At 46.0% G+C, this 22,408-nt stretch overlaps 1 protein-coding gene across 2 annotated transcripts; it reads left to right on the forward strand.

Annotated features, from left to right (window-relative positions):
• Positions 1–150: 150 nt before the first annotated feature.
• On the forward strand, positions 151–20,613 carry capn3a (calpain 3a, (p94); the record flags this gene model as incomplete). 2 transcript variants are annotated; one of them, XM_080512440.1, is made up of 21 exons in its annotated part: positions 151–402; positions 588–657; positions 1,981–2,099; positions 2,278–2,411; positions 3,749–3,917; positions 3,993–4,076; positions 9,172–9,266; positions 9,366–9,443; positions 9,514–9,674; positions 9,765–9,934; positions 11,102–11,113; positions 11,213–11,421; positions 14,700–14,736; positions 14,914–15,018; positions 15,578–15,635; positions 15,716–15,780; positions 17,068–17,136; positions 17,440–17,518; positions 18,459–18,575; positions 19,601–19,659; positions 20,587–20,613. In XM_080512440.1, the coding sequence occupies 21 exons, from the start codon at positions 151–153 to the stop codon at positions 20,611–20,613; spliced, it is 2,169 nt and encodes a 722-aa protein (XP_080368566.1). The 2 variants fall into 2 exon arrangements, with proteins under 2 accessions (XP_080368566.1, XP_080368567.1); XM_080512441.1 differs by having other exon boundaries at positions 14,914–14,991.
• Positions 20,614–22,408: the final 1,795 nt, after the last annotated feature.

Below are 22,408 nucleotides of genomic sequence, written 5' to 3' on the forward strand. Positions count from 1 at the left end.
TGCATCTTTCACAGTGACGGAGGCGACGAGCACGTCACTCAGAGGAGGAGCCAATCACATATTAGCTGTTTGGATTTATGCCAGGGTCTTTTGGCTTGTAAGACTTTAGTACAAGTGGAGGAAAAAAAAGAAAAGTCCCGCTGAGACGAGATGCCTTACACACCGTCTGGCTTTTTCTGCGACCGGCTGATCCGGGAACGAGAGCGGAGGGACGGCGAGGGCTCCCTGAACAAGCCGCTGCGCTTCAACGGCCAGGACTTCAGCAGCCTGCGGCAGGAGTGTCTCCAGAGGAAGAGCCTGTTCGAGGATGAGTCCTTCCCCGCCACCGTGGAGTCTCTGGGCTTCAAGGAGCTGGGACACAAGTCCAACAAGGTCAAGAACATCGTGTGGAAGAGGCCCAAGGTAAAAAGCTTGACACTCGGGTGGAGGATGAGTCGACGTGTTGCTGAGGGCTTGGCCTGCAGGATAGACCTGAAGAGTCACCCGACGCTTTAATGCCTCCCGTTTGCAGCCGTCGCAGTGTGGCACCGCCGCTAAGAGTATCTAATGGGGCGACTGGATCTTAACTCTGTGTTTATTGTGTGCAGGAGATCTGTGAGAACCCTCAGTTCATTGTTGGAGGAGCCAGCAGGACGGACATCTGCCAAGGAGACCTGGGTGAGTCCTGCTGGTTCTGCTCAGGGTGTTAATGCTCAGCACACCCTCTTGTCATGTGGAGGAGCTTTAACTCTCCTTGGGTGTTCAAACTGGTGGGAGCAGGTTTGTTAGGACAGTGCACAGCGACTGGAACCCCCCCCCAACACGGCCTCTGCACATTGTGTTCACTCTTTTGGAAGGGAATCCAACCAGCAGCACTTCTCATTGTTGTCACGTTCAGACAGAAAATAAAGGGGAGCCAAGTGGACAAAGGTCCTTTGGACGACTGTTAACGGCTCCTGTTGAAAAACTTACATTGTTCCAGCCAAAGCGCCCCCACCACCACCAACCCACCCCACCCTGTCTCCCAATTGGAAAACACAAACATCAGCAGCTCCACAACAACATTCTGTTTATGATTTGCGTTACTTTTCCCTTTTTGTTTCAAGCTGTTTTAATCTGGTTTGGGCAGAGAAAACATTCAAGTGGCTTCTTGTTGCGTCCCATCCATTGGAAGTGTTTCAGCAGCGCCGGGACTCCCATTTAATAGTTCAGAAGTTAAAGCTGCTAATTGTGTCGAGTAAGTGTGGACTTCCCGCGGTGGACTCAGAGTCCCGATGCCGGGCTGTGGCTGGAGACGTAAATTACAAGATTCATTCATAAAAACTTCACAATAGAAAATTCTTTCACTGACTTTGGAATTATTAAATAACGAGAGAAAGGTTGACCTGGACTCAGGGGAAAAAAAATTAATTCTATATCACCTCCAAGATGGAGTGGAATCTTCCAGGACTTGACATCATTTCGTCAAGTCAAATTTTGATGCAATCTTGCTGAAAGACATTCAGATAAATACACGCCAATGATTTTATTACAACATTGGTGGACATAATGACGTACAGATACGTAGTTCGATTTTTGAAAGGTTATATAGAAAAAAAATCATCTGACTGAAAGGTTTTTCTTGAAGTTAATTTCTCATTGGCGGGTTTACCACCATGACCTTAAGCTACACCATGTGTGTGTGTGTGTGTGTGTGTGTGTGTGTGTGTGTGTGTGTGTGTGTGTGTGTGTGTGTGTGTGTGTGTGTGTGTGTGTGTGTGTGTGTGTGTGTGTGTGTGTTGTTCAGCTGAGAAGAACCACAGAAACAACCACAATGATTCTGTTTAGACGTGTATTGATGTATTGAAAATGTTGTGATTAACTCCTCGTGTCCATATTGAATAATTCTGTTCCGGTTGTTACTCCCATATTTCGATCATTTCTGTGTACGATCTCACTCGCCACCACGCATGAAGCCTGCGAGAGACGGAGAAATGTAGTGGACTGTGTTGGTGTGTCCAGGTGACTGCTGGCTGCTGGCTGCCATCGCCTGCCTTACCCTGAACGAGAAGCTTCTGTACCGGGTGGTTCCTCAGGAGCAGAGCTTCTCTGAAGGCTATGGAGGAATCTTCCACTTCCAGGTCACCACCAGCCACAATCAGTGTTGGATTTTGAAAAAGAAACCAGCCAGAGGACATGAATAGTTTACATTCATTATAAAACCAACATCATTCACAGAATCAGTCCTGAAAGTGAAGCAAATGTTTTTATTCGTTGACCTCTTATGTTTTTTTGACCTCCTGCGTTTGGGTGCATCAGTTCTGGCGCTACGGCGACTGGGTCGACGTCGTCATCGACGACCGCATCCCGACGTTCAACAACCAGCTGGTCTTCACCAAGTCGGCGGAGAGGAACGAGTTCTGGAGCGCGCTGCTGGAGAAGGCCTACGCCAAGTGAGGGCTCCTCTTTTCTGTCCGTATTTCACCTGGATGTGAGGCGGAGTCAGGCCTGCAAGTCTCTGCTCACTTTTTATTGGGCGAGTCACATCCAACCAGAGCTTCTGTCAAGTCACGTTCCCGCTTTTCCATGTGTCGTTTTAACATATATTTATTATCCTCACCAACGAAAGTTGGGGCGAAGTTTATGTTTTTGTTTGCATGTAGTGGTTTATAGGTATGTATGTATGTATGTATGTATGTATTTTACACAATTTTCACTCAAACTATAACATTTTCAGAGATGATTTGTGTTTGCATTAAGTTGTCGTCCAATAACCGGAGGGTTGGTGATTGGCAGTTCGAATCCCACTCCATCCAAGTCATTGCCGTTGTGTCCTTGGGCGAGGCACTTTACCCACATTGCCTTGCATGAATGGTGCAGGAATGTTGGTGGTGGTCGGAAGGGCCGTTGGCCCAAAATGGCTCTGTCAGCATGCCCCAGGGTACAACGTAGTTTACCACCAATGGTGGGACTGGTGTGAATGAATAATGGTTTTTGTACATGCTTTGAGTCCACCTGAAAAAAGCGCTATCTCTAAATCCAAGTTTTGAGGGCCATTGGGTCAAAGGTCAAAAGTCGAGGTCACGGAAACGTGGTCAAGACCAAAATGTTATGTTTTCAATTCCCGTATGACGAAAATGCCCTTCATAACCTTCGGCCAGACATTCATCGGCGAAGGTAATAAATATATGTAGAAGGAGTACAGGAAAATAAGGTGGCTTGGCTTGAAACTTGCATGTGTGACTTGGTTCCATGTCTGGTTTCACCTTATGATAATGATAGTGATCATGTGGAGCTTGAACATGATATTTCTGATTCTTTATTGATGGAGGATACTGTTCTCACAGGTTTTACACTCCTTGGCTTAGAATTGGATTCAAAACGTGTGTTCAGGCTGATTGTTTGAGGCCATGTTTACACATGCCTGGGTTTTTACAAAAACTGACATTTACTATGAGCATCCAGGCCTGTAGGGGGCAGTGTAGCAAGAAGCATGTAGCCATGGGAGCCAATCAGAATCCTGGAAAAATACCCACCAAATCAGGAATTGTGATGTAAACATCCGCCTCCCCTCCTTTCGATGCAAATAGAGACACAGAGTTTATCCAGATCTCCATTGTGAACAGAGTTTTCAGGAATCACCGTTTGTGGTGAGTCGTAGCTGGTTTTGGTGTAAATTTAAGAAACGCAGAAAAATATCACAGTTTTTTCAAATACCCGGGTACGTGTAACTCTGACGTGTTCAGGCTGATTGATTGAGGCTGATTGAGCCACTCTGACATGTGTTCAGACTGCACGGCTCTTATGAAGCCTTGAAGGGAGGAAACACCACCGAGGCCATGGAGGACTTCACCGGTGGAGTCACAGAGTTCTACGAGATGAAGGAAGCTCCTAAAGAGCTCTACAAGATCATGAAGAAAGCTCTGGAGCGAGGCTCCCTCATGGGCTGCTCCATTGACGTGAGAGAAACTCCACTACCTCCCGAGTGAGCGCTCTTCTTCTCGTCTTCTGCTGCTGACGCTTCTTCTCTGCAGTCGCTGGTTCCTGCTCGGTTCGAGACCCGAACGGTGACCGGACTCGTCAAGGGCCACGCCTACTCCGTGACGGCAGTGGAGGAGGTGAGACACACTCCACAACATGCATCCATCCATCAATCTATCCATCCATCCATCCAGCCATCCACCTCCACTGACTCCCTCAACCCAGGCCAGATGACCAAATGAAACAGACCTGGGAGAAGGAAACAGGAACATCAATATCAGACAACCGATGGGACTAAATTTGTGTGCTTGTTCACTCCTCCTCAATATGTGCTAGGCACGGCTTATTGCAATGCTGGAAAAAGTCTCTGCACAACTGACATCATTCCTAGAGTCACACAACCTTTATGACACGGTTCAGTAAGGCTTTGGTAAACACCACTCCACAGAAACTGCTCTACTGAAGGTGTCAAGTGGCATCATGATGTCTGCCAACTTAGGGATGTGCTCAGTGTTGCTCCTACACGACCTGTCCTCCGCCTTGGACACAGTCCACCACCTGATCCTGGTTAACAGGCTGCGGGACCTGATTAGATTGTCAGGTCCAGTGCTCCAGTGGTTCTCCTCATACCTGGCTGGTCGGAGTTTTAGTGTGTCTGCCAACCACATTAGATCCAAGCCAGAAAACCTGTGGTGTGGCGTACCCCAGGGCTCTGTTCTGAGACCCATCCTGTTTCTGCTGTATGATCTTCCTCTCGGTCGGATAATCCAGCAGTTCAATGACATCTCATTTCATCTTTTTGCAGACGACCTCCAATTGTGTGGTTGGTTTAAGGCTTCTGAAGCATACAAACTGAGCTCCTTAACCAACTGCTTGGCACAAGCTAAACAGTGGCTAAGCGACAACAGCCGTACAGTGTGTGTGGTGTGCAGCAACTCGGCAACATCAACACACCACACACGAACCGATTTCACTCACATCCCCAGATCAGACCGGAAATCTCACAAAATCTCTCGAGATCAAACGTGATTCCAGAGTCAACAAACCGGGCGGACAAAGAGGATGCAATGAAGATTGTTTGTAGTGTGTTTTTTTTTACGAAAAAAACACATTTTAAAAAGAAGAGGCGTTGGTTCCTCATGAGAGCTGTTTAAAATTTTGTATTCCACGTGTGCTTCCTGTCCGGCATTAGCCAATCAGAAAGTGAGGGGACGTATTGGCAAGGTAATGAGCACGAGCCTGTTGACTGTGATGCGTACATCACAGTCAACAGGCTCGTGCTCATTTTCCCCTCGGAAGACACCACACACTGTAAGAACTGAGGTTCAAACAATCCAACATGTTGAATATCCCCAATCTCAGATCGGAGTGGTCCCGACATCCTTCCGAGCAGACAAGAGCAGTCTTAACACACCACACATGGCAGGAATATCTGATAAGATATCTTATGATCTGAGCATCCTTAAGATTGTCAGGAAGGGAGAATCGGGGCCAAAATCGGCCTAATTATCCTGCCGTGTGAACCGGGCTTTCGGTGAATTTAACCTCTCCCCCAAAATCAAACTGAGGAATCTTGGGGTGACCTTTGACCAAGCTATGTCACTGGGGCACCATTCAAGACAACTGGTTAAAAGCTGATTCTTTCAGCTATGCAACATTGCTAAGGTCAGACCCATGATGTCTAAGGGGAGCTTGAAATGATCATCCATGTGTTTGTGTCCTGGTGGCTAGACAACTGTAACAGCCTGTTCCCATGCCTTAACAAGAAAGAGTTGGCTCGCCTTCAGTATGTCCAGATCTCTGTTGCGAGGCTGCTGACCAGCACCAACAGAAGGTCCCACATCACACCTGGACTAAAATCTCTTCACTGGCTCCCTGTTGTGTAATGTGTCCATTTTTAAATCTTGGTGCTGACCTTCCAAGCCGTACATGGCCAGGCCCCACCTACATCACAGACTTAATTAAGCTCCACAGCCCAATCTGAGGTTGTCTGGGCAGTTCCTGCTGATGGTCCCTCCTACACGCTTTAAAACTCTGACCAACCGGACACACATGCTCTGGTCCTGTCCAAACCTCACTGGCTTCTGGCAGCAGATTCTTGATACTCTTGCTACAGTGCTTGAGATAGAACTTCTCCCTGAACCTGCACTGTTTAGGTCTCCTCCAGCTACAACAGCTAATTTACCTGTGACGAAGCGCCACATAATATCCTTCTCAACACTACTGGCCCGACGCCTTATCTTGCTGAAATGGAAACATGCTCTCCCTCCTGCACACAGCAACCGGCTAAAGGAGGTCCTGATAGTGGGGCGGTTAAGCAAACAATTGTGCACTTTGGGTTTAAAGCATGAAACTTGGCACATAGATGGCATGAACACTACTGATTATTTTGGGACGTGGATCCACATCGGCAGCCTTCCCTTTCTTTTCAAGATGGCTGCCAATTTATTGAAATACACATAACTATGGAACTATACATAGTAGAATCATGAGTTTGGTGTCTAAATGTATAGTTCTGAAGTGAACAAAACCAGTGGATGTAACAAAAAACGCAAGACTCTAATCTAAGAAGAAGTATCTTTCCATATCATTCCATCATTCCAGTGTCATCCCAGATGTTCAGTCACTCTTGATGATAGTTGCCTTCACACCGGCAAAGAGCTTGGGCAATGGTGGTCCACTTTGGTTGCCATGATCCATCACTTTTGTCCCATCCTCAATCTGTAGGACTTGGTAGACTTTTTGCAGTACTTGTCCCAAAACATGCCCTCCTTGGTAGGCTACCCTTAATACATGCTGCTTGAGAGCTGCTTGCATTGCAGGGATATTCTCCAAAGCTTTGGATCGTCTTGCAAAGAGATGCTGCCTTGCCTCATTCCCCTTGGACAGTCCACATGTCCTGTCATACATGAGAACAACATATTTCTCCAACAAAGCAAAGGTGTTGTCAGGGATACTTAATGGAACATCAGCAAGTGACAGGAATGCGTCAGTGACATCTGGGAACACTGCCCAGGTGCCCCACACTGTCCTTTTGCCTTTGCCAGCAAAGAAGGATGTGTTATCATGATATCCAGACCTCACTAACTTGAATACTGTGCAGTTTGGGCAGAATCAGTACCCCCATATCAGTGTCGGATGTCCTCACCATAATTTTCTCTTGCCCATCGTGTGCAGCATCCCACAGATGCAGTACTAATCGTGTATCCGCTTCCTTGTGTGAGCGTGGTTCTATCTGACTTTTGTCATCTCTCCGAGGTGTTGATAGTACCTGGTTCCCATGAGTGCTGTACACCTCTTTGCCTTGAAATCCAGTGCCTTTAAGCTCTTCTGCCAGCAAGTGAAAGAGCTCTGTTTTGTTTTCATTGACATGAAAGAAGCTTTGCCAGTTACTGGGCACTTTTGGTGAACGCTCAACCCATCCGCAAACTCCCTTTCCCTTCCCCTCTCTGGTTGCTGACTTCAGGCTGTCTGAGTTATAAACATCCCACACTACATCGAGCCTTTCCACATGTTGCAGCTGGTGCTGGATATGTGGCATCAACGCGGTCTCGGTGTAACCTTCAAAGGTTTGGGAGGTTCCTGGTGTCAGCATTTGAAATATCACTGCTCCATCCAATACCAATGCAGTGACCTGTGGTCTTGCTTCTGCTGGTTGTGCTCATGATTCTGCAAGGAGGTCTGCTTTGTTTTGTTGCCAGATCTCATTTCACCAGCATTGTAAAGTGATGTGGCCATGGCCGATTCTCATGCTTGAAAAAGTCATCAAGATTGCCTTCCCTGGACTGGTATGCAATGTATAGTCTGGAGAACATGGTACAGTCTGCCTTCATTGTTGCCACTGGGGACTTCTGCTTCGGAGGACTGTTCTTGTTGGAGAACAACTGGAACTCATTGTATTTGATTGGGTCTTTGATTGGGTTTGTTTGATCCACAAAACCGATCTTTCACAAAAAGGTTGTACTGCTCCCGGCCAGTTTATAGACCTTCCTCACAGTCTTCTGTACACTGGAGTCCATTATGAGCTTTGTGTCAATCATGAGGAGATCACCACTGTCTTCTTTGAATGGATTCCCCATGTTTTCAAAGATCTCAATAGCAGCTGTCACTTCCTTCGTAATAATGTTTGAACTGCTGAAGTTTGTTCATGGTGTTTTCTTGAAGCATTGGTGGTTCTGGTCTTTAATCATATCAATATCAATATCATCCCTGATATTTCAGGCCCTGCCACCATCTAACACTGTAGGGCATTTGGGTTGTCTGTCAAACCAACAGCCCCAACATTACCTTTCACAAGGGCATTTTCCCTGTTCATGGGCCTGATCTCGTGCCATGGCAGAGAAGGGGCGCTTTGCGTTGCGTGCAACAAGGATAGAGGGTAGATGTCATTAATTAGAGTTTATTTTGAATGCGCTGTTTGGTGTTATTGATTATATTTTACGTTTTTGTGTCCACTGGCTTTGTTCACCTCAGAACCATACATTTAGTCACAAAAATCATGATTCTACAATGTATAGTTCTAAGGTTACATGTATTTCAATAAAATGGCGGCCATTTTGAAAAACGTGGGCACCACGACCACCAGGGGAGATTGCTGAGGTGGATCCACATCCCAAAAGAATCAGTCAGGTTCATGCCATCTCGCCCTCTATGTGCCAAGTTTCATACTTTTAACCCAAAGTGCACGATTGTACCAGCAATTCTTCCTTAACTGCCCCACTATAACCCACATTAAACTGGAAAAGATTAGATTTTTAATCACAAACTCAAGTTCTGTTTTCAATGAAACCTGGCAACCCTTTATAAAACACATGTCTAACATTATTATTCACCTAGAAACTAACAAGATACCCTCCCCCCCATCTATTTTCTGTATGTCTCGCTTACTTAACTATTTCTGTCTCAACTTCTCTGTCCAGTTCTGTTTTTTAAGTATTTTTTACCTAATTATTTGTGTTCCTTATTTAGTTGTGTCCTGAATTAACTTTTCACTATAGGACGGGAACAAAGGCCAATTATGGACTTTATTTCGGATGTAGAAGCAATTGGGCTCAATTGATACTGTCTGTATGTCTTTATTTTTTCTATTCCCAGCACGAATTACATTGGATGACCCTACTTGTTCTAAAAAAAAAAAACCAAAACAATTGAAAACAATAATTAAAATGATAAAAAAAAAAAAAAAGAAACAACTGATGAATTTATGAATGGGTGAAATTTCTCTTCCTGCAGTGCAAAGCGTCTCAACACAAAGAGGCTAAAGTCCGTCTGGTGCGTCTGAGGAACCCATGGGGTCAAGTGGAGTGGAACGGTCCCTGGAGCGACAAGTGAACTCTTCCTTCACTGCTTTACGTTCAGCTGAATGCCCGAGCATCGACCAGCCATAATCTGAAGCTTGTGTGTGGTGTTGTGGTGTTCCTCCTCAGCTCCAAGGAGTGGACCACGCTGTCCAAGACTGAGAAGGAGAAGCTGCAGCACCAGAGCGCCGAGGACGGAGAGTTCTGGTGCGTTCATGCTCTTCACGCTGCTTCCTGTCAACTCAGCGCCCTTCTGATCTGCTTGGTTCTTGTCCAGGATGTCGTTCGAGGACTTCAAGAAGAACTACACCAAGATCGAGATCTGTAACCTGACGCCCGACGCCCTGGAGGACGACAAGATCCACAAGTGGACGGTTTCTGTCAACGAGGGTCGCTGGGTGAGGGGCTGCTCCGCCGGCGGCTGCAGGAACTACCCAGGTACCCCCCCCCCACGACATTGTTGGTCGTTTCTCTCCGTCAGGTTCATATTTGTGCATTCAGAACTGACAGATTTCCTCTGCTGTTCAGATACTTTCTGGACGAACCCTCAGTACCGCCTGCGCCTGCTGGAGGAGGACGACGACCCCGAGGACAACGAGGTGGGCTGCACCTTCGTCGTGGCGCTGATGCAGAAGAACCGACGGAAAGAGCGCAAGATGGGAGCCAACCTCTTCACCATCGGATTCGCCATCTACGAGGTTTCCCTTCTTCTTCTTCTTCTTCTTCTTCTTCTTCTTCTTCTTCTTCTTCTTCTTCTTCTTCTTCTTCTTCTTCTTCTTCTTCTTCTTCTTCTTCTTCTTCTTCTTCTTCTTCTTCTTCTTCTTCTTCTTCTTCTTCTTCAATATCCACCACAAGCTTCTGCTTCAAATATTTGAAACCTGCAGCTGATGCTTACTGTTCTCCACACGTTGAGTCATTCACATCTGAAGTTGTTTTAAGCACTAAAATGTGCGGTCAAATCTTTCAGTTTTTAACTTCTATCTGACAGACAGCATCAAAACATCATCTACCCTTTAACATGCTTCTTTAAAAGATTCCATGTGTGTTATTGGTATTCATGTCTTTTTGATAAAATAAAGGGTTGTAGATACTCATCAAATATCTTATATGTACTTGATTTGTTGTTTACGAGCAGCACAGTGTAGAAACTGTACTTTTCCTTTAACCTAAACCCAGTGTGTTTAACCTTGGCTGCCTAAAATATTCAAAAGGACATGTTATGATTATAAAACATCCTGGGCCAGCATTTGTTATTTGATGCATACATTTAATAGCTTGAAGTCTGACATGAAGACTTCATTTTTACGATAATGTGTTGTAATTTTCTTAAAGCGGTCATATTATTCAAACTTTGCTTTCTAGTGGTTTCCCAGCAGTACTAACGGTCTCCATACCTGGACCGACGCCCCAGAAGTGAAGAAAGTGTGTCCTCTCTCTCCCTGGCTTGTTCCAGGTTTTAAAAAGTGTGTTGCTCCAACCAGCCAATCAGAAATCAAACCCTATATAGTGTCATCGGGGGTTTAGCCAATCACAATCAAGGTAGGCTCCTCCCCTTTGACTCCTCCCACAATCTGCCAGCTCTGCTCTGGCACATGGCACCACGAGAGGAAGTACTTCCTGCTCTTCCCATAGATGGGCATGTGTGGGCGGAGCCATTCCAGCTCACACAGACACAGCAGATTCTGAATGCAGCTCCTATGATCCAATATTCTAATGGAGGAGAATCAAGGAGGAGCTGGAAACTTTGAATACAAGGTTTCTGGACCAAGAGGAGGAGTTGAACAGTTGAATAATATGACCTCTTTAATCATTTTTACCGGTCAGACACCTTTTCCATTCTGCTGACTGCGTCTGTGTCTCTTCAGGTGCCGAAGGAGGTGAGGAATCATTCCAGCTTTTCCAGTAATAATCCTCAAAATTATCCACGTTGCTGACGTGTTGCTTCTCGCCGTTGTCGTGGCGACCGTCTCCTGCAGATGCACGGAAACAAGCAGCACATGCAGAAAGACTTCTTCCTGTTCAACTCCTCCAAAGCTCGCTGCAAGTCGTACATCAACCTGCGGGAGGTGACGCAGCGCTTCCGCCTGAGCCCCGGGGAGTACGTCATCGTGCCCTCCACCTACGAGCCGCACCAGGAGGGCGAGTTCATCCTGCGGGTCTTCTCTGAAAAGAGGAACACCTCAGAGTGAGTGGGCGTAGTGAGGGGCAGGACAGGGCGAGCTTGGGGGGTGGGGTGGGGGGGTGGGATGTTGCCACTGTCACTGCCCTGCTTGTTTCTCCACACCTGCTTCAGGTGAGTCCCTGAGCTTTCAGGAGGAGAAACACGCAGAGCAGCGGGAATTATCCAGAGGCGTGGCTGTTGATGCTGTTCGGCGTGGCTCGGTGGGGCTGGGCATCAACACGCGTCAATCAGCTGTTCCATTCAGACGTAGAGTCACTGAAGGTTCCTTCAGCAGAACATGAGGAGATCCACTTCACGCCGAGTGACGTTTTCAATCATTTCTGCTGAAAAATCACAGCGTCGCACCTCTTTTTTACAGTCCCAAAAGTAACCTTATGCGTTTCAGTCGAAGCAGAAACCCTCCATGTAAATTCATTACCGTATTTTCCGGACTACTGAGCGCACCTGATTGAAAAACAAAAAAGTACATATATTGGCCACATTTGACTCTAAGCTGCAGGGCTCCAGGTTGTAACAGGGCAGAAATTTCACTGCAAATCTGTCTTGCAAAGAAATTCCTGCACACAGCTCTCTGTGTGTGTGTGTGTGTGTGTGTGTGTGTGTGTGTGTGTGTGTGTGTGTGTGTGTGTGTGTGTGTGTGTGTGTGTGTGTGTGCGTGCGTGCGTGCGTGCGTGCGTGCGTGCGTGCGTGCGTGAGTGAGTGAGTGAGTGAGTGAGTGAGTGAGTGAGTGTTTGTTTGTTTGTTTGTTTGTTTGTTTGTTTGTTTGTGGTCTGCCTGCTGAGGGTTTTATCTCTGCTGATATAGTATTTTCGGGGTTATTCACCAATTGTGATTCAGAGGAGGAAGAAAAGCAGGCGGCTTTACGTGATGCCCCTGAACGCATCATGGCTGTTAGCTGCTGGAGTTCTGGATCAGGAAAGCAGCACAAGAGCAAAAATATCACTTTTAGGACATGTTTTAGAGAAGCAGAGGCTCAAAACAGCAAGTATCTACATGCGGAAGTAGGATCTGGTTGCATGAAGCCCATTAACCCATAAAAATCCAGAAATTAGCCGAGTAATTGGATAAGCTGCAGGATTCAAAGCGTGTGAAAAAAGTAACGGCTTATAGTCTGGAAACTACGGTTGCTTTAGTTATTTAACATGGTTTACCACACTGACCTGAGTGTTTTGGACCTGGTTTAAATCCTGAATCCAGCAGAATCTGAAGTCTCCCATGATGATTTCAGTTTTAGGTGCAGTTTGATGCACTCATCCATCAGTGTTGGAGGTTTTCTAGATTTCGTTTTTTCTTGAATTAATGATATATTTATGTAATCCTCCTGATAGTACCCAGCCCTACCGGCCACCATGAGCCTCAGTGTCATTCCTCCATGTGGGCTTGTGTTTCTGTTACTGGGGGGGGGGGGGGGTTCTCACTGTTTGGTGGGTGGGACTCAAACCACCAAGAGCAAACAATTTTAACGGCGATTTGATTTGTAGAGCTGGAAGAAATCGGCCCCAGTTCGAAGCTGTTATGGAATCTTTTTTAGGACAAGCGACTTTGGACATGATCCGGTAAACTTTCTAAACATTCAGCGCTGCTTCTACAAACACTCACCTCCCTCCCACCAACCATCGCCCCTGCTGCCCGAGAGGACCTGCTCGCTGCAGAACCCGACTGCACATTGAGGGACTCTGACCTGAAGGACTCAGGGACTTGGACCTTGTCTGAAGAACTATGAATTAGCAGATATGATTTTAGTCCCTCAGAAGCCGAAGACTAGATAATCACAGGCAGTGGCTCAAAAAAGAGTCTTGATCCTCTTCAGCTTTTCAACATTCGGTCACATTCCAACCACTAATATACTTCACTGGATTTCATGTGACAGACCAACACAACGTCGAAAGGTGTTAGGAGGCTTCCTAAAGGAGTTAAGGAAAGGTGTTAGGAAACTTCCTAAAGGAGTTAAGGAAAGGTGGTAGAAGTCTTCGTAAAGGAGTTAGGAAAGGCAATCACATTGTTGTGACTATCAGACCACACTTCCAAAAGGGAGCGTAATAATACTTAGTGATGTCTGCCGTGGTGAAAAAAGTGATCAAATGTACTTAAACACTTAAATACTTTAACACTTCCGGAGTTAAGGAGAAGTGGATTGGAAAGGAGACAGGATGGACTATGGTGACAGGAGGGACTATTGGGAGATAGGAGGGACTAGTAGGTGATAGGAGGGACTATTAGGTGATAGGAGGGACTAGTAGGTGATAGGAGGGACTATTAGGTGATAGGAGGGACTATTAGGAGATAGGAGGGACTGTTAGGAGATAGGGGGTCTATTAGGAGATAGGAGGGACTGTTAGGAGATAGGGGGGACTATTGACAGATAGGAGGGACTGTTCGGAGATAGGGGGTCTATTAGGATATAGGAGGGACTATTGGGAGATAGGAGGGACTGTTAGGAGATAGGAGGGACTATTAGAAGATAGGAGGGACTATTGGGAGATAGGAGGGACTATTAGGAGATAGGAGGGACTATTAGGAGTTAGGTGGGACTATTAGGAGATAGGAGGGAATATTAGGACATGCCCCGGATTTTCAGATTTTTTACAAATACGATGGGAAATGTGGTGTTCAGACGTCTTGCTTCCCTCTCATCAGTAGTTTGTAGATCCTCCTTCAGCTGCAGTCTTTGATGGTCTGTCTCTACTGTCTCTACCATCTGCTGTCCCTCTGTCTTCACCGTGTTCTCCAGTGAAGCTCTGAGGTCAGACTGTTCACAGCTCTGAGCTGATGGTGAGCCTTCTGGAGGCTCCACCATTTTAATTTATTCATTTCAGATGATCAGAGCACAGGGGAAGAAGATGTTTCAGTTTATTCAGTTTTTTATTCTAAAAACATTTTAAAACCAAGAGTTATTTTCCTCCCACTTCCCGTCGTGTTGGTCATCACATAAAATCCGAAATTTACAATTGCATTGTGACAAGATGTTGAAAGATTCGAAGGGTGTCGACACTTTTGAAAGGTTAGACTTTTACCATCAAGTCTCAGAAGAAGAAAACACCTCCAATCAAGACGTTCTGGACTCAGGTGGTATCAAACTAACGACTTATTCAGAGCTGCACTCAGTTTGTGGAGAAACTGTCTTGTTTTTGGTGCAACGTGAGTATGGGAATAAAAATCAAAGTTCCTTGTAGGAGTCAGAGTTTTAATGCTTCTTGAAGCTGAAGAGAAGCGACGGGCTGCAGGTTTGGGCCCAGATGTGAGGATGATGTTGTGACTGCTGTTTGTTGGTCTTCATTCAGGGAGATAGAGAACAGGATCGAAGCCGATCATCCAGTGGTGAGTGTCGTCTTCCTCATGCACAGTTTGCAGACTGACCTAACTTTCCCGTAGATGTAGAAGCATGCGGCTTCTCCCCTGAAACATTCAAACTGAGACTCGGACGTCGCAGAATCTCCATAACAGCAGCAGTTACTTTGCCTCTCATCTGTCTTTCTGCTCCTCGGTGGCGATCAGCCGGCGCCGGCCTCGGCGGGCGAAGAGAGCGAGGACGACCAGCAGTTCCGCTCGATTTTTCAGGAAATAGCCGGCGACGTGAGTAGCACAGGAGGAGTCCGCTGTGTGTTTCAATAATTGGCGCTCGTATCAATCGTTGCTGTTCACAGAAAATTTTCAAAAACTGCTCACCGCCTGCAAAAAGTCCCATTGAACACTTTCGGATGGTATCGTGCACTGGTGACCAGAGGTTTGCTGGTTCGAATTCATGCTGCGTCACTGCCGCGAAGCTCAGGTCCGGACAGGATCCTGAGTGTCGAGGTGGTGATTCAGCCAGAGAGAGAACAGACATGCTCCTGGACGATAGCAGCACAGACTCCCGTCTGTCATCTAGTGGATTACTCTTGGAAACTAAAGAAACGGCATCAAGAATAAAACATGTTACATTTTCTCACAAATCTTCAGCGAGACCTCGGTGAACTCCTTTAGAAGATAAAAACATCAGAATTTTTCTTCTGTTGCAGCCTCTTTGAAATCCAAACTTCTGCCCGTTTGTTTGCCACATTTGCAATATTTATATGAAATGCAAAGTTGATTAAAGTGAGAAAGATTTGGTAAGAAATTCAAACAGTGACTGTCCAAGAAATGCGACATCAAATGAAAAGCATGTCGACGTCTCTCACAGGAAATGGAAATCTCAGCCAACGAACTGAAGAACGTTCTCAACAGAGTGATCACCAAACGTGAGTCCAGACGATCGGTCGAACAGACATGATGATTGATCAGTCCTCAGACTTCAGCCTGCTGCTTTATTGATTTCCAGATAAGGACCTGAACACGGAGGGCTTCAGCCTGGAGAGCTGCAGGAGCATGATTGCTCTCATGGACGTATCCTTTGTATCGAGTGCTGCGGGCTGCCGACACCCCCCGGGGGCCATGATCAATCAGGGTCCAATCAGCGATCAATCAGTGATCAATCATCAGTGATCAATCAGTGATCTAGCAGTGATCAATTATCAGCGATCAATCGGTGATCAATTATCAGTGATCAATCAATGATCAGTCGGCAATCAATTGCCTAGTTTTACCCCACAGGAAGTGGGAACACAGGCAGTGGGAACACAGGAAGTGGGAACACAGGCAGTGGGAACACAGGAAGTGGGAACACAGGAAGTGGGACCAGGAAGCATGGCGATGCAGGTTCACGCAGGTTTCACAGACATAATGAAACAACAAAAATTGTATCAGTGATCAAGATCAACTTATTGATTACATGGCGCAGTAACAGAAAGACAAGGTGTTTAGTTTTCCCTTAAACCCCCAAAATGAGGCATAATAAGACATAATCACCTTTTTTAAATTGTAGTTTTGAACCATCAAGGCTTCCTGCCAGCCGCTGAACTCCTGCTCTGACTTCAAGAGAAAAATAGACTCAATTCCAAATGAACTTTTATTTTGACGGGAGGCCTGAACTCATCAACATGTGATCACTTTAATTGATTTGTTTCACCTTCATACTAAAGTCGTTGATTTCTTTAAAAAGACACGATGTGGTCCAATCAGAGCTTGTTGGAGTGGATCCCAGGTCAGTAAACACACAGTGGGATGACAAGCTACAGGAGAGGGAAACAGTCACACAGGGAGAAGGTGCAGGTCGTCACTCAGACGGAGACGTTCAGGTCAAACAACAAGCGAGGAAAGACGACACAGATGTCAAACACATGAAACCAAACGTGAAAGTGAATCAGTCCACTTCAATATGAAGCTTCGATCACATGAGGAAGACTGAATTAAAGTGGAGCGATAATGTTTATCATAATACCTCATGGTGAGGACTGTGACGTCAAATATAAGACTTCTGTGGGCCGTCGTTGGTTGTTGTTGTTATGGGTTGTTAGTGTTCTTGTTGTGGGTTTGTTAGTTGTTGATATGGGTTGTTAGTTGTTGTGGGTTGTTTGTTAGTTGTTATTGTTGTTATGGGTTGTTGTTGTTGTTGATTGTTAGTTGTTGGTTGGGGTTCTTATGGGTTGTTAGTTGTTGTTGTGGGTTGTTTGTTATTATTATGTGTTGTTTGTTAGTTGTTGGTTCTTGTTATGGGCTGTTCGTTGTTATTGTTGTGGATTGTTGTTGTTGTGGGTAGCTATTGTTGTTGGTTTCAGTCTTAACTGTGTGGAGATGGACGGAACCGGTCGACTCAACCTGCAGGAGTTCAGACATCTGTGGAATAAAATCAAACAGTGGCAGGTCAGAGCTCCTCCTCTCTCTCTCTCTCTCTCTGTCTGTCTCTCTCTGTCTATCTCTCTCTCTCTGTCTGTCTCTCTCTCCCTCTCTCCCTCGCTCCCGCTCTCTCTGGCTGTCTCTCTCTCTCTGTCTGTCTCTCTCGCTCTCTGTCTCTGTCTCTCTCTCTCTCTCTCTCTCTCTCTGTCTGTCTCTCTCGCTCTCTGTCTCTGTCTCTCTCTCTCTCTCTCTCTCTCTCTCTCTCTCTCTCTCTCTCTCTCTCTCTCTCTCTCTCTCTCTCTCTCTCATTTGTTCTGTCTTGTCTTCCAGGGAATATTTAAACATTACAATGCCGACCAGTCTGGCAGCATCAACAGCTACGAGATGAGAAACGCCGTCAATGATGCAGGTAAACAAACCATCATGAACATAATGTAACTCAGTGGCTCAATAACCCATGGACTCAGTGACTCTCAGTGACTCAACAACTCAGTGACTCAGTAACTCTCAGTAATTCAGTAACTCTCTGTGACTCAGTAACTCTCATTAGCTCTCAGTGACTCAGTAACTCAGTGACTCAGTGGCTCTCAATAACTCTCAGTAACTCAGTGACACTCAGTAACTCAGTGACTCAGTAACTCAGTGACCCAATAACTCAGTGACTCAGTAACTCAGTAACTCTCAGTAACTCACTGACTCTCAGTGACTCAAAAACTAAGTGACTCTCAGTAGCTCTCAGTAACTCTCAGTGACTCTCAGTAGCTCTCAGTAACTCAGTGACTCTCAGTAACTCAGTGACTCTCAGTGACCGAATAACTCAGTGACTCTCAGTAGCTCTCAGTAACTCAGTGACTCTCAGTGACCCAATAACTCAGTGACTCTCAGTAATTCATTAACTCTCATTAGCTCTCTGTAACTCAGTTACTCAGTAACTCTCAGTGACTCAGGAACTCAGTAGCTCTCATTAGCTCTCAGTCATTCAGTAACTCTCATTAGCTCTCAGTAACTCAGTGACTCAGTGACTCAATAACACAGTGACTCTCAGTAGCTCGCAGTGACTCTCAGTGACTTAATAACTCAGTGACTCTCAGTAGCTCTCAGTGACTCTCAGAGACTCAATAACTCAGTGAAAATCAGTAGCTCTCAGTCTCTCAGTAACTCTCAGTGACTCTCAGTAACTTAGTGACTCAGTAACTCTCAGTGACTCTCAGTAAGGCTCAGTGACTCAATAACTCAGTGACTCTCATTAGCTGTGCTTGGCTGATTGTTTGCTGACGTTGTAAAGACTCGCAGCCTGAACTCTTCCTGTCCTTGTCACTGTACAGTCATGTGTCTTGTGTCCCACTCAGGCTTCCGTCTCAACAACCAGCTATATGACATCATCACCATGAGATACGCCAACGAGAACATGAACATTGACTTCGACAGCTTCATCAGCTGTTTGGTGCGGCTGGAGGCCATGTTCAGTAAGTCCACACTGTTCAGGCTGGGGGTGTCCGCAGGCTGGGGGGGGAGGGTGTGCAGGTTACAGGGTCACGGGGTCATCTCTTTGTGCTTTTCCACCAGAAAGAATCAGGTTCGAGTTCAAGGCCAGTTCCTAAATGAGCACAGCCTAAGAACCAGTTCTTTTTCCACCGTTAAAGGAGCCATGAGAGCCATGTCATTACGTCACTGATTTCACTGATTTAGGGCCGACGTTGCTCATAGAAAAACCAGGAGACGGACTGTAACAGTGGTTTGGTCCGGGAACCAGGAGATGGACTGTAACAATGGTTTGGTCCGGGAAAGGAGACAGACTCTAACAGTGGTTTGGTCCGGGAACCAGGAGACGGACTGTAACAGTGGTTTGGTCCAGGAACCAGGAGACAGACTGTAACAGTGGTTTGGTCCGGGAACCAGGAGACGGACTGTAACAGTGGTTTGGTCCAGGAACCAGGAGACGGACTGTAACAGTGGTTTGGTCCGGGAACCAGGAGACGGACTGTAACAGTGGTTTGGTCCAGGAACCAGGAGACGGACTGTAACAGTGGTTTGGTCCGGGAACCAGGAGACGGACTGTAACAATGGTTTGGTCCGGGAAAGGAGACAGACTCTAACAGTGGTTTGGTCCAGGAACCAGGAGACAGACTGTAACAGTGGTTTGGTCCAGGAACCAGGAGACGGACTGTAACAGTGGTTTGGTCCAGGAACCAGGAGACGGACTGTAACAGTGGTTTGGTCCAGGAACCAGGAGACGGACTGATGACGTGTCTGGCCTCAGTCTGGATCCACTCTGGTCCATTTCTGGTCCAGCAAAGAAGTGGAGCCAAAGTAGCACCGGTTTAGCCCTTGATAGGCCAGAGCTTTGGAGGTGGAAAGACCAGAGACATCAGTACTCACTGTGCACTGACACAAGTGTAAAATGCTATTAGAGTAAAAATGTATTTAGAAATGTGAACACAAGGTGCCGTGTGATTTCTTCTCTGTGTTAAATGGCAGTGTTTGTTTCCAGGAGCGTTCCAGGCCTTCGATCAGGATGGAGACGGCACCATCAGACTCAGCGTCCTGGAGGTACATTCATGTCATCACTCTCTCGTCACACCGTCACGACTATTAGGAGATAGTGGGGACTATTAGGAGATAGGAGGGACTATTATGAGATGGGAGGGACTATTAGGAGATAGGAGGGACTATTATGAGATAGGAGGGACTATTATGAGATGGGAGGGACTGTTAGGAGATAGGAGGGACTACTAGGAGACAGGGGGGACTATTAGGAGATAGGGGGACTATTAGGAGATAGGAGGGACTGTAAGGAAATGGGGGGAACTATTAGGAGAGAGGAGGGATGATTAGGAGATAGGAGGGACTATTAGGAGACAGGGGAACTATTAGGAGATAGGATGGATTTTTAGGAGATAGGAGGGACTATTAGGTGACGGGGGACTATTAGGAGATAGGAGGGACTATTAGGAGATAGGAGGGAATGTTAGGAGATAGGAGGGACTATTAGGAGATAGGAGGGAATGTTAGGAGATAGGAGGGACTGTTAGGAGATAGGGGGACTATTAAGAATTAGGAGGGACTGTTAGGAGATGGGAGGGACTATTAGGAAATAGGAGGCACTAATAGGAATTAGGAGGGACTGTTAGGACATACACAGGGACTCTGGTTATGACTCGAGGTGCTACAGTCTGTGGGATACAGTTGAAACTGCACACTGGCTCCTCTTGCACCTTACTTTAGTCTGCTCCATCCTCACTCACTCACTCACTCACTCACTCACTCACTCACTCACTCACTCACTCACTCACTCACTCACTCACTCACTCACTCACTCACTCACTCACTCACTCACTCACTCACTCACGTAGCTGTGATGGCTCCACCTGGAGGTGAAAACATACGAAGCATTGAGAATTATGAATAAAGTTGAAGAAGTTTCACTCGTGTCACGATGGTTGTGCTGCTCCGGTCTGCTCTGTCTGTTTTGTGCAGTGGCTCCAGTTGACCATGTATGCCTGAAGGGGCTCCTCTTCTCCCCGGTGAGCTCCAGTCCAGGACCCGAGCTGCCGGCTTCACCTCCGACTCAGTGGGCGTTCATCCACCCTGCTCCTCCTCCTCCTCCTCCTCCTGCTCCTCCTCTTCCTCTTCCTGCTCCTCCTCATCCTCTGTCCTGCAGCTCACAGACATGTGGATGGAATCTTCATCTCCTTCCTGCTCCTCCTTCTTCCACCATCAGCAGATCATCAGCAGATCATCAGTCTCCTCTCACCATTTTTTACCGACTCCTTCGGCGTCGCACGCGTACCATACTTCTCTCAGGCAGCAAACACACACAACCTCTTTTTTTTCTGTCACAATACCTCAAAGCATTTCTGTTGAAGTTCACAAACTGCTGTTAGTCAGTGACCTCTGGACTGTGGATTACCTCGTGAATTAACTTCCTCATCTGTTAAATTTCTCACAATGAAAACTACAAGCTGCAGCGTGGAGAGGAAACAACACTCATGTTTTATATCGATGACAATCCTCAAGGATCTGCTGTGGGCCAAGAATCAGTCACATTTCACCCTCTCTCGTCTGCTGAGGACAGCGCTCCCTGGTGGACACACTCAGGACTTCTTCTCAAGCAGGACTTCTTCTCTTCCAGCAGGATTCCTTCTTCTCCTCCAGCAGGACTTCTTCTTCTTCTCCTCCAGCAGGACTACTTCTTCTGTCTAGTCTGCCAGTCTTCAGCTCAGTATGTGGATGGATGACGATCAGGAGGCTCAGATATGGATTTGAAAGAATAAGGCAAATGGGTTGGACTGCAGCTTTTTGTGGTTATTTCCTATTTAGGCTTCGGTCAAATGAGTGTACTGCATTTTTAACCATTTTAACCAAATAAATACTTGTGTAGGTATTGGTCTCACTGTGTCTCAGTTATTGCAGCTGATGTTATGTTTCAGTGGTTCTAAAGCTGAGATCCAACTTCACGTCTGTCATTGAGGTAACAACATGACGCTTCATTCAGTCAATGGATGACATGAAGAGATGGTCAGATGTACGTTGTGACTCATCTTAGAACTGTTCGCCACATGAAAACTAAGTCTGTCCTCAGTCCATCAATCCTTTTATCAGAAGATGTCTAAAGTCAACTGTATTTATATAGTTCCAGATACAACTCAGTCATTTCAAGACACTTTTACAGAGAGAAAACAATTCACCATAAGCAAGTCAAAGAGGTGAGTTAGGGTTAGGGTTAACATGGAAACCTGCAGAACCAGACTCAGAGGAAGTCTGGTTCTGCATATATAACTATTAAAACTACATACTGTCCCCAATTATTAGTTTCTGTGATTAGCTTGTTCCACCGCTGTTATGTTTCTCATTTATATTTAACATCTTTAATTTAAAAATCCTTGAGTCATGACTACAACTGGAAAACTTGCTTGTTTTTCTCAGGTATTTCTAGACAATACTCGTGTTCGCCGCTAGGAGTCAGGATTGGCTTTGCTCTGTGAGTTCTATGAGTTTACACCAAGTACATACATGGTACTGTACATCCGTAAATTCATAGAAAATCTAATTGCTTTCAGCAAACTCCACCAGATTCTTGTTCTACAGGCTCCCAGGTACTTCTGCGCCAATTTCTAACTCGAATTACTGTTGCATTTTCTCACAATTACACAATGAATTCACAACAATATACATTACTGTACATCCATAAGTTCATAGAAAATCAACTTGTTTTCAGGACAGTCCACCAGATTCTTGTTCTACAGGCTCCCAGGTACCTCTGTGCTAATTTTCAACTAGAATTACTGTTATTACTGTA

Source organism: Blennius ocellaris, assembly GCF_963422515.1.
Source record: "Blennius ocellaris genome assembly, chromosome: 17".
Lineage (NCBI taxonomy): Eukaryota > Metazoa > Chordata > Actinopteri > Blenniiformes > Blenniidae > Blennius > Blennius ocellaris.